Raw genomic sequence first — 12,983 nt, forward strand, 5'->3', positions numbered from 1 at the left:
GTAGAACCCGATATGTTTTTGTTATTTAAGAAATATACTCCCTTATTTTGATTTTATGGCTGTAGAATTGTCACCAAATGTTCAATGAGTGAGTTCTAATGAGTGCTAACAGAAGCTAACCTACGTAGCACTGAACTCGAGGAGGCCGCGCGCTTCAAAAAAAACTTTATTGACACATGTCAAAGGGCTGTTTGTACACGTACAACTGAAAAATAAAGTTTTCTTCACAGTGTCATACAGAGCACGAACAATGTTAGAGGAAAAGAAACAAACACCCAAACAAACACACAAACAAACAAAACGACAACCAACAAACAAACACAGATCAAACAAACGCATCCAAGTGGTGGTTCCAGTTTTAGTCGGAAATCAGAAACGTCCTATGTCGTGTTCACACCGAGCGTGATTTAGAAACCGTCGTCTTGTGTGGTTTCGCGACACCACGCGATGCTCCGCGTGAAACCACACAAGACGACGGCTTCTCCTCTGCAGACGTTTCCGCAACAGATAAAGTGTCGTCGTACGACTCCGAACCCGAGTTTTGCGGATTAGCCGTTTGCGACGTCGCGATTTTTCTCGAGCACCAGACGCGATTTGTGCGTCCGTGTCGGGTAAAGTTGTCGCGCAAGAAATCAACGTCCAGTGTGAACACGGCGTAAGTCAACCCTGTCGTGGTATTCCAAGATGGCTGTCACTAAAAATTCTCTCTAACCGTTCTTATTTTTTAGTGACTGGTATTGCTAACCACGGCTAGCCCGACATACGTTTATGCTCACGACTTTTAAACTCGAACGTGGTCAATTCGACGGCGACATCACTCCCGGGTTCTGACTTCCGACGTAAACGGAACGTAGGAAATGATACGTTCTTCTCTGTGGCCGACGCATGCTTTTACAAATGCCTGAAGTTGACCTTTGACCTTTGACCTTGACTCACAGCAGTCAGTCAGTCAGGTGTCTCCTCCAGATGTTGTCCAGGTGTCTCTGGTTTGTTTCTCCGAACGTTCTCTCGAAAGCCGCAGCGATGCAAACCAAACCAAATCATGCTTCATGGATGGTTCGCCGGTTTCCCCGCCGCTCGCCACAGGAAACAGGAAGTTCCCCATTCCTCATCGCCCTCACCCGCGCTTCTCCACCGGGAAACTCTTCTCATGCTCGTCACTAAGTCAGAAGACGCCTCTGGTCAAAGAGCAGAGCAGAGCACTCGGTGAGTGAAGAGCAACTTCAAGCCCAAAAAGGTCTTTTCATTTGACCGAATGCTGATCAAGAGGTTCCTGGCCGTTCTTCTCGTTGTCGTCCTCCACGTCCTCCTCCGTCCTCCTCGTCTCCTCGGGTCTCCGTCCTGAGCTCATGGACTCTGCGTCTCCATGTTCTCTATCAGAGGTTCTTTCTTCACGAACTGCAGGTGTCTGATGGACCGCCACACCCCGACGTAGCCGTCGCTGACGGACTGAGCGGCGCCGGGGTTCTCCCGGTGGAGGTGCTCCCTCTGCATCTCCAGCGACTCTTTCTCCGTCATGACGCTGGAGTTCACGCCCACTTCCGCGTCTCCTCGGCCGCCGTCTCCCGCCCACATCTGTCCGTTGACCGCGTCGGTCGGTGCCGCGTCCTCCATCTTCTCACCGCTCAACGCCACGTCCGTCTGCGGTCGTCCGGCGTCGGCTCCCGGTCCGTCGCCGTTCAGCGCCGGCTTCTCTTTGTACGGTTCCCCCGGCAACGCGCCGTCTTTCCCCGCCTCCTCCTCCAGATCCTCGTACAGGCTCTTCTTCTTCATCTCAAAGTATTTGACCACGCAGTACGTGATGGAGCCCGCGGTGTTCACCACCACGCCGCCGATGAACAGGCCGGTGGGCGCCACGTCGCTGAACGCCAGCATGCCCACGGTGATGGTGGCGATGCTCTTGACCACGCCCACGAAGCTGGTGGTGACGGCGGAGTTCAGGTAGGTGCAGTGCAGCGTGGTGAAGTTCATGGCGCAGCCGATGAAGACGCAGAAGACGAAGATGACGGTGATGTGGGCGTCGCTCCAGCCCTCGTACGTCCACATGTTGACGGTGTCCATGGAGATGAAGGAGCAGACGAGCAGCACCTGAGACACAGCAGAGGACGTCAGGAAACCACGGAGACCACGTTAAAGTCGAGGTGAAAAGAGCGCTCACCGGCGACGCCATGATGGCGATGGCGTACTGCGCCGTGAGCGGTCCGTGCTCGCTGTCCAGGCTGACTCTCTGGATCAGGACCAGGTACGAGGCGTGGACGATCACCGCTAACACGCCGGTCACGTAACCGAAGGGATCGCCGGTGAGATCGCCGGCACCTGGAGGGACAACGGAGACATTTGGACGAGAGCTAAAACCTAAAATAACTCAATCTGAATGTATGCTAAGCTAATCTTACTCATGTAAAACTATAACTAACTTTATGCTAAGCTAAACTAAATCAAGTTAAACAGAAAACCCTAAACTAAACAAAAGGTCAAATAAATCTGAGCTAAACTTAACGAAAATCACAACTAACACTATGCTAAGCTAAACTTAACTGAACTAATACCTAAAGTCTAAACTATCTAAACCTAACCCAAGCTCAACAAAATCTCAGCTAAACTAAAACTAACACGTTGTAAAGTAAACCAAACTAAATCTAAGCTTAACTGCGCTAAAACTACAACTGACCCTACGCTAAGCTAAATTAAACTGAACTTAAAACCTCAAGTAAACCAAACTAATCTAAAATGAAAGCTAACCTAACCTGAGCTAAACTGAATACAAGCTAAACTATAGCTAGAATAACACTAAGCTAAATTAAACTGAACTGTAGTAAAGTAAAACTTAGCTAAACCAAAGTGAACATTGTCTTTTGGCTAAGTTTTGGCTAACTTCCTGTATATTCTTTGGGCTGTTTCGGCTAACTTCCTGTACGTTATTTGGGATCAGTTTTGGCTAACTCCCTGTACGTTATTTGGGCTAAGTTTCAGATAACTTCCTGTACGTTATTTAGGCTCAGTTTCAGCTAACTTCCTGTACGTTATTTGGGATCAGTTTTGGCTAACTCCCTGTACGTTATTTGGGCTAAGTTTCAGCTAACTTCCTGTACGTTATTTGGGCTAAGTTTCAGCTAACTTCCTGTACGTTATTTGGGATCAGTTTTGGCTAACTCCCTGTACGTTATTTGGGCTAAGTTTCAGCTAACTTCCTGTAGGTTATTTGGGCTAAGTTTCAGCTAACTTCCTGTACGTTATTTGGGATCAGTTTTGGCTAACTCCCTGTACGTTATTTGGGCTAAGTTTCAGCTAACTTCCTGTACGTTATTTAGGCTAAGTTTCAGCTAACTTCCTGTACGTTATTTGGGATCAGTTTTGGCTAACTCCCTGTACGTTATTTGGGCTAAGTTTCAGCTAACTTCCTGTACGTTATTTGGGCTAAGTTTCAGCTAACTTCCTTTACATTATTTGGGCTAAGTTTCAGCTAACTTCCTTTACATTATTTGGGCTAAGTTTCAGCTAACTTCCTGTACGTTATTTGGGCTAAGTTTCAGCTAACTTCCTGTACGTTATTTGGGCTCAGTTTTGGCTAACTTCCTGTACACTACTGCTGCCTCCATCACTAAATTCAAATGTCTTATTTTGTAAAATTCGGCTTTCTAAATCCTTTGTTCAGATTTACTTCAGTGACACAAAGTGACCACACGAGGCAGCAGTAGACCAGCAGCTCCTGTGTCCACCGTGAGCTAAAATCACTGATTTTCCCAATGGGCTTTGGTGTGGGAGAGCGAGTGGATCAGGCTGCCTCTCGGCAGCAGGGGGCGCTCACACCACAGTCGGTGCTGAGTTAAAGGTGCAGTCCTCACCAGCCAGTGCCGCTCCGGCGGTGGTGATGAGCACGGCGGTGACCACGCCGAAGGACGGCACGCCGTTCCTCAGCACGCACACGCCGATGCTGAGCGTGAACAGAGGAAGACAACGTTTGAAGACGACGTACATCGGTAAACTGAGGCCGCGAAGAGACCAGAGGGTGAGAGTGGACTGAAGAGTGGAGAGGACACACACCGAGGAAAACTCCTACACACACACACACACACACACACACACACACACACACACACACACACACACACACACACACACACACACACACACACACACACACACACACACACACACACACACACACACAGTTAATGAACCAGTCTATAGAAGCTTTTTAGCTCTAATGTAATTTAACATAATACATCATTATTATTGTTAGTTTTACACACAAATATATAGAAACATTTGTAAACACATAGTTATTTCTTAATTAAGACGTTAAATTACATTTGTTTTAGTGCTTGAATTTTATGATTCATTCATTTCAGACAGAAATTGGGGGAAAAAATCATGAATTTAGTTATATGGGTTTTTTTGCCAAATAACAATTTTATAGTGAAATTCTTTTAAAATACTAAATGTCCTCACTTTTATAAAAAAAATGTCCGCACTTTAAAAAACTTTTCTCATCTTTAAAAAAAAATCCTCACGTTTATTTAAAAAAAATTCCTCACCTTTAAAAAAAAAAAATTCTCACTTTAAAAAAAAAAATGTCCTCACCTTAAAAAATTTTTTCCTTGCCTTTAAAAAAAATGTCCTCACCTTTAAAAAAAATGTCCTCATTTAAAAAAAAAAAAAATCTCACTTTTATTTTTAAAAATTCCTCACTTTTATAAAAAAATGTCCGCACTTTAAAAATTTTTTTCTCATCTTTAAAAAAAAATCCTCACGTTTATTTAAAAAAAATTCCTCACTTTAAAAAATGTTTTCCTTGCCTTTAAAAAAAATGTCCTCACCTTTAAAAAAAATGTCCTCACTTTTAAAAAAAAATTCTCACTTTTATTTTTAAAAAATTCCTCACTTATATAAAAAAAAATGTCACTTTAAAAAATTTTTTCTCATCTTTAAAAAAAAATTCTCACGTTTATTTAAAAAAAATTCCTCACCTTTAAAAAAAAAAATTCTCACTTTAAAAAAAAAAATGTCCTCACCTTAAAAAATGTTTTCCTCGCCTTTAAAAAAAAACGTCCTCACTTTCATAAATTCATCATTCTTAAATATGGTAAATGTTGATGTTTGTGTCAATAAAAGACTGAGATTGTGTGCGCGTGCGCATGTGCGCGTGTGTGTGTGTGTACATGTGTGTGCGTGCGTGCACGTGTGTGTGCGTGTACCTTGGCCAGCTGCAGACTGAACGCAGGCACGTGGACTTTCCCCAGCCTCCTCAGCGTCTCCAGCGTCAGCGCGGCCGTGCTGCTCGTCAGCAGCTGGATCAGCGTGAGGAAAGTGAAGTGATAGTTGGAGATGAGGAACTTCAGCAAGATGTTCAGAGAACCTGAGAAGACGCCGTGAGCCACGGCCACCGTGATGCCCAACAGACGAGGCTTAAACACCTCCATGATGAAGACGAGGAGGAGGAGGAGGACGAGGTTTGGCTTTTACACTCGGCAGCGACGCACTGATGCTGCTGCTGCTGCTGCTGGAGGAAGAGGAGGAAGAGGAGGAGGAGGAGGAAGAGGAGGAGGAGGAGGAGGAGCACAGACGCTCAGGAGGAGAGAGAATCTTCATCCAGGAGAAAAAGTGAAGTGAAGACGACGATGATGAAGGAGGAGCAGCAGAGACTCACTTTTCTTCAATCTTCAACTCGGTGAGAAACTTTATCCTGAAAAAAACGTGTTAATAAAGACGTCGCCGCCCACTTTTCTGACAAAAACTGGAATAAGAAGAAGAAGAAGAGGAGGAGGAGGAGGAGGTGAAGAGGAGGTGAAGAGGAGGAGGTGATGCTGCTGCTGCTGCTGCTGCTGAGAGAGAGAGACTGAAATATGACAGTCTGCCGCAGAGAGAGAGAGAGAGAGAGAGGGAGGGAGGGATGGAAGGAAGGGGAGGGATTAACTCCCTCATTCATTCATTCACTCACTCATTCGCTCCACCTTTATTGACACAGTTCACTGTTTTCTGGAGTATAAACGTAACGTCCGATCATTAAAGGGTCAGTTCAGCTTTTTCACTTAAAAAAAAAAAAGAAAAAAAAACCCACTTTAATTCAGTGTTAAACTGTTAATTTATTCATTTATTGATTCATTCTAAACTGGTGTGTATGTGTTAATACAGACGCACAATCACCGAGTGGAACGCTAACGTGACGATTTTTTTACGTTTTACCCTCATACGCGACGTTAGCTTAAGTCTACGATGTCTTTAAGAACACGTTCACGTCTTTATTTCACTGTAAACTCACTCACTCTCCCACACCAAAAAGTCCATAGAGAAAATCAGTGATTTTTAGCTCACAGGGACACAGGAGCTGCTGGTCCTCTGCTGCCTCGTGTGGTCACTTTGTGTCACTGAATTAAGTCTAAATTAAATATTTCAAAAGCCGAATTCAGTAAAATCAGTCATTGTAAGTTAGTGATGGAGGCAGCAGTGGATCAACAACTCCTGTGAACTCCTGTGTGCTGTGATGTTAAAATCACTGGTTTACTCTATGGGCTTTGGTGTGGGAGAGTGAGTGGTTTATAAACTTCAGTTTACACAAGGAAAAAATCTGTCTGATGTTGTTAAAACATCGTCGACTTAAAGCGACGTAGATTTCATTTGGGAATATCCTAACTGTGTGTTCAAGTCGTTATTTTCCAACAGGAAAATGAAGTTTGTAAACCACTCACTCTCCCACACCAAATCCCATAGAGAAAATCAGTGATTTTAACATCACAGGGAGTTCACAGTAGTTGTTGATCCACTGCTGCCTCCATCACTAACTTACAATGACTGATTTTAACAATTCGGCTTTTAAAAATCTTAATTTAGATTTATTTCAGTGACACAAAGTGACCACACGAGGCAGCAGTAGACCAGCAGCTCCTGTGTCCATGTGAGCTAAGATCACTGGTTTTCTCTATGGGCTTTGGTGCGAGGAGAGTGAGTGGATCATCTCCACTAAATATTCATATGTAATATTATGTTTTACTGTTGACGGACAGGAAGAGGCTTGTTCTTCCACCTCAGTGAGGACCTGTGTCTCAGTCTTAAAGACACATCCGGTCGTTAGAGTCTGTGTGACGAGGCGGGGGGACGACTGTCCATCCGTCTGTCCATCCGTCTGTCCATCCGTCTGTCTGTCCATCCGTCCTACGGTGTTGGACAGACAGCAGCAGCAGAGACACATGTGGGGGTGTAGATCTTCACCGTCTCATCCCAGGAACAGTCAACCACCTGCAAACATCACAACACACAGATGTAAGGAGACCAGAAGCTAACTAGCGGTTATTAGCTTAGAAGCTAAGAAGCCAGATACTCGCCACGAGAGGCACAGAAGCTAGCTGCTACGAAGCTCCCTGGCCAGTAAAGCCAAGAAACTAGCGGTTATTAGCTTGGAAGCTAAGAAGCCAGATACTTGAGGTGAGAGGCACAGGAGCTAGCCGCTACGAAGCTCCCTGGCTAGTAAAGCCGAGCAACTAGCGGTTATTAGCTTAGAAGCCAAGAAGCCAGATGTTCGCCGTGAGAGGCACGGAAGCTAGCTGCTACGAAGCTCCCTGGCCAGTAAAGCAGAGAAACTAGCGGTTATTAGCTTAGAAGCCAAGAAGCCAGATTTTCACCGTGAGAGGCATGGAAGCTAGCTGCTACGAAGCTCCCTGGCTAGTAAAGCCGAGCAACTAGCGGTTATTAGCTTAGAAGCCAAGAAGCCAGATGTTCGCCGTGAGAGGCACGGAAGCTAGCTGCTACGAAGCTCCCTGGCTAGGAAAGCCTAAAAACTAGCGCTGATTAGCTTGGAAGCTAAGAAGCCAGATACTCGCCACGAGAGGCACAGAAGCTAGCTGCTACGAAGCTCCCTGGCCAGTAAAGCCGAGAAACTAGCGGTTATTAGCTTGGAAGCTAAAGAGCCAGATACTTGAGGTGAGAGGCACAGGAGCTAGCCGCTACGAAGCTCCCTGCCTAGTAAAGCCGAGAAACTAGCCGTTATTAGCTTGGAAGCTAAGAAGCCTGATACTCGCCGTGAGAGGCACAGAAGCTAGCTGCTACGAAGCTCCCTGCCTAGTAAAGCGGAGAAACTAGCGGTTATTAGCTTGGAAGCTAAGAAGCCAGATACTTGAGGTGAGAGGCACAGGAGCTAGCCGCTACGAAGCTCCCTGCCTAGTAAAGCCGAGAAACTAGCCGTTATTAGCTTGGAAGCTAAGAAGCCTGATACTCGCCGTGAGAGGCACAGAAGCTAGCTGCTACGAAGCTCCCTGCCTAGTAAAGCGGAGAAACTAGCGGTTATTAGCTTGGAAGCTAAGAAGCCTGATACTCGCCGTGAGAGGCACAGAAGCTAGCTGCTATGAAGCTCCCTGGCCAGTAAAGGCAAGAAACTAGCTGTCCATTGCTTAATCGCGAACAAGTCAGATGCTAGCTGTGAGAAGACTAGAAGCTAATTGCTTGTTGGTAGGTGCTGAAAAGCTTTTGCTAGCTTTGTTATTTTCTTAGATGCTAAAACACCAAATGATAACTGTAGAAAGCAAGACGCTAGCTGCTGAGAAGCTAACCACCCAGATGATGCTACGTTTAAGAAGCTAACTAGCAGATCTTGATGAACAATCTGTGAAACTGTGAAGCTTTTCAAAGTAAAACGTGTCTTTCGTGCTTCACTGAGTGCCGCAGCGAATTGCACTGACGTGAGATTATAATCCCGGTTTGACAGACACTCGTTCTCATTCTTGGGTTTGACGGTAAATCCATCGCAGATGAAGACGTCGGCTCAGTCGGGATTAATTATAATACGTTACTGTGACTTTATTTTAATCTGCTCGCAGCCTCTTCGATGATGTTTTTAAGAACACGTTTGTAAACCACTCACTCTCCCACACCAGTGATTTCAGCTCACAGGGACACAGGAGCTGCTGGTCCTCTGCTGCCTCGTGTGGTCACTTTGTGTCACTGAGGTTAATCTGAATTAAGATTTTTAAAAGCCGAATTGACAAAATAAGACATTGTAAGTTAGTGATGGAGGCAGCAGTGGATCAACAACTCCTGTGAACTCCTGTGTGTCTGTGATGTTAAAATCACTGGTTTACTCTATGGACTTTGGTGTGGGAGAGTGAGTGAGTTTACAAACAGATCTTTTGCCCTCTAACAAAAGACTTGTGCAATAAAATCTACGTCAGTTTAAGTCTACGATGTCTTTAGAACACGTTCACGTCTTTATTTCACTGTAAGACAGACTTTTTCAAACAGGAAACTGAAGTTTGTAAAGTCACTCACTCTCCCACACCAAAGTCCATAGAGTAAACCAGTGATTTTAACATCACAGCACACAGGAGTTCACAGGAGTTGTTGATCCACTGCTGCCTCCATCACTAACTTACAATGTCTTATTTTGTCAATTCAGCTTTTGAAAATCTTAATTTAGATTAACCTCAGTGACACAAAGTGACCACACGAGGCAGCAGAGGACCAGCAGCTCCTGTGTCCCTGTGAGCTAAAATCACTGATTTTCTCTATGGGCTTTGGCGTGGGAGAGTGAGTGTTTTACAAAACACTTATTTTAATAAAGGGTTTCTTATACAAATAAAAACCTTTCTTGAAAACTGTCAGTAAATGTTTGAATTATCAAAATAAAAGCTGAATCAGTGATTTAAAGACGCCGGGTTTCCCCCTGATCAGCTGATCAGACCATGACTCAGCAAAGTGAGCGGTGAGTCAGCGGTGAGAAAAGGAACGCCCTTCTGTAATCAACTTTAAACAAACGACCTTAATGGAACGCTGCCGCCGCCGCACACACACACACACACACACACACACACACACACACACACACACAGCAGCCAAGACTGCAGCAAAACACACAGACCAAAGCGACAGGAGGATGAAGACGAGGAGGAGGAGGAGGAGGAGGATGAAGAGGAGGATGAAGAGGATGAGGAGGAGAAAAAGCCTCAGGACTAAAGGGAAACTATCAAAGAAAAGACAAAGTTCAAAGTCTGACGACGTCTTTTGAATTTAAAGGGGAAAAAAAGAGAAAGAAAGAATAATTAAAAGAGTGAAAGCCTGAAGCTGACGAAGAGGAAACACCTCTGCATTTGTTATCGCTGTCTCCCGTTGGCATGGCAACCGCGCACACACACACACGCACGCACGCACACACACAGCTCCAGGACATTTAGTCCACTAACAAGTCATTGGTTCAGGTAAAAAAAAGTCCAACATCAAAGTGTTTTTACCGTGGAAAGTTACACACACACAGAGTGACACACACACACACACACACACACACACACACACACACACACACACACACACACACACACACACACACACACACACACACACACACACACACACACACACACACACACACACACACACACACACACACACACACACACACACACACACACACACACACACACACACACACACACACACACACACACACACACACACACACACACACACACACACACACACACACACCTGCAGTGGTGTGAAGAGGGTGATCCATCAGACACATGTGGTTACACTTGGGTAAGAACAGTGTGTGTGTGTGTGTGTGTGTGTGTGTGTGTACATTTAAAAAAAAAAAAAAAAGAGCAAATCAAGGGATATGTGTGTGCTTTTACTTTGAAACAGGAAGTGGAGCACGTGTGACGGACGTAGACATTGAAACACTGTAGCACACACACACGCACATGCACACACTCTTTTTTTTCCATCAGTGTCATTAGCATACATCATTAGCGTTTGTCTTTTAGCATCATTAGCATTTGTCTCTTAGCATCATTAGCTCCTCTGATGTTTGTTCATTAACAAAAGTGGAAAAAAGTGGAAATTAAAGACTTTTTTTCTGAAAGAAACGCGCTGTTTTTTTAACCACCTGAAAGTCGCATATTAGACCTTTAACGCAGATTTTATTTAAAAAAAACGTACAACAATGTCAGAGTCGCACGATAAAATATGAAGAGAAAACTGCAACTGAAAAAGAGAGGAGAGCTGCTGTGTGTGTGTGTGTGTGTGTGTGTGCGTGCGTGCGTGCGTGCGTGCGTGTGTGTGTGTGTGCGTGCGTGCGTGTCAGCAGTAATGAGTTGTATTGTCAGTTGTGTTGTTATCACAAGTCATTACAGGGAACAGGCTGTAAAATAACACACACACACACAGCAGCTTATTATCCTTCACATGCTGTGTGTGTGTGTGTGTGTGTGTGTGTGTGTGTGTGTGTGTGTGTGTGTGTGCTGAGACAATAAAACACACTCTGGTCTCATCTGTCAGACTCTGTGATTGGTCGCTGAACGTTCACCGCCTGCGACTCGTCGTCACGTAACGAGTTTCCTCCTCATCGTCATCGTCATCGTCACATTTTCCACTCGACTATTTTCGTCTGGGACATGTTGACGTGAGCCGCTGTCATGGTGACGGAGGCCACGCCCACACGTGACCTTTCACTTAAAGGTTCGCAGGAAATCGTTTTCATTTGGTAAATATTTGAAGATGAGATGACATTCAGAGGAGAACGTGAATCACGCTACGACGTTATCACGATATTTAAGTCACGATACGACGTTATCATGATATTTAAGTCACGCTTCGACGTTATCACGATATTTAAGTCACGATACGACGTTATCACGATATTTAAGTCACGATACGGCATTATCACGATATTTAAGTCACGCTACGACGTTATCACAATATTTAAGTCACGATACGACGTTACCACGATACGACGTTATCACGATATTTAAGTCACGATACGACGTTATCACGATATTTAAGTCACGATACGACGTTATCACGATATTTAAGTCCCGATACGACGTTATCACGATATTTAAGTCACGATACGACGTTATCACGATATTAAGTCATGATACGACGTTATCACGATATTTAAGTCGCGATACGACATTATCACGATATTTAAGTCACAATACGACATTATCACGATATTTAAGTCACGCTACGACGTTATCACGATATGACGTTATCACGATATTTAAGTCACGATACGACGTTATCACGATATTTAAGTCACGATACGACGTTATCACGATATTTAAGTCACGATACGACGTTATCACGATATTTAAGTCACGCTACGACGTTATCACGATACGACGTTATCACGATATTTAATTCACGATACGACGTTATCACGATATTTAAGTCACGATACGACGTTATCAGGAAATTATCACGATATATAAGTCACGATACGACGTTATCACGATATTTAAGTCACACTATTAAAGTCACGATACGATGTTATCACGATATTTAAATCACGATATTTAAGTCACAATACGACATTATCACGATATTTAAGTCACGATACGACATTATCACGATATTTAAGTCACGCTACGACATTATTAGATATTTAAGTCACGCTACGACATTACGATACTTAAATCACGATATTTAAGTCAAGAGAAGACATTATCATGATAATATGATATGATATTATCACGATACGACGTTATCAGGATATTTAAGTCACAATATTTACGTCACACTGACATTATCACAATATTTAAGTCACGGTACGACGTCACGATATTTAAGTCACGATATTTTAGTCACGAAATGACACTATGACGATATTTAAATCACAATATTTAAGTCACACTATGACATTATCATGATATTTAAGTCACGGTACGACGTCACGATATTTAAGTCACGATATTTTAGTCACGAAATGACACTATGACGATATTTAAATCACAATATTTAAGTCACACTATGACATTATCATGATATTTAAGTCACGATACGACATTATCACGATATTTAAATCACAATATTTAAGTCACGATACCACATTATCACGATATTTAAGTCACAATACAATATCACGATATTCAAGTCGCTATATTAAAGTCCCGATACGATACCGATACAATTTTATCGCAATATTTAAGTAATGATACGATTTCATTGCGATATTTATGTCAACAAAAGATATTATCATATTTAAGTCATAATACGAT

At 43.7% G+C, this 12,983-nt stretch overlaps 2 protein-coding genes across 2 annotated transcripts in view; both read right to left on the reverse strand.

Moving 5' to 3' along the window:
• Window positions 1-1,347: 1,347 nt before the first annotated feature.
• Window positions 1,348-5,423, reverse strand: slc35d3 (solute carrier family 35 member D3; the record flags this gene model as incomplete). The annotated part of the gene is made up of 4 exons (XM_083898396.1): window positions 1,348-2,088; window positions 2,159-2,316; window positions 3,846-4,056; window positions 5,199-5,423. The coding sequence occupies 4 exons, from the start codon at window positions 5,421-5,423 to the stop codon at window positions 1,348-1,350; spliced, it is 1,335 nt and encodes a 444-aa protein (XP_083754522.1).
• A 699-nt stretch (window positions 5,424-6,122) lies between these two features.
• Window positions 6,123-12,983, reverse strand: part of pex7 (peroxisomal biogenesis factor 7) — a 26,787-nt gene continuing 19,926 nt past the window's right edge. Inside the window, exon 11 of the mRNA XM_083898398.1 lies at window positions 6,123-7,236. Coding sequence (XP_083754524.1) covers window positions 7,153-7,236 — 84 coding nt within the window. The 3' untranslated portion in view covers window positions 6,123-7,152. The remainder of the gene's footprint in view (window positions 7,237-12,983) is intronic.

This window comes from Microchirus variegatus (assembly GCF_963457635.1).
Source record: "Microchirus variegatus genome assembly, chromosome: 12".
NCBI classification, from domain to species: domain Eukaryota; kingdom Metazoa; phylum Chordata; class Actinopteri; order Pleuronectiformes; family Soleidae; genus Microchirus; species Microchirus variegatus.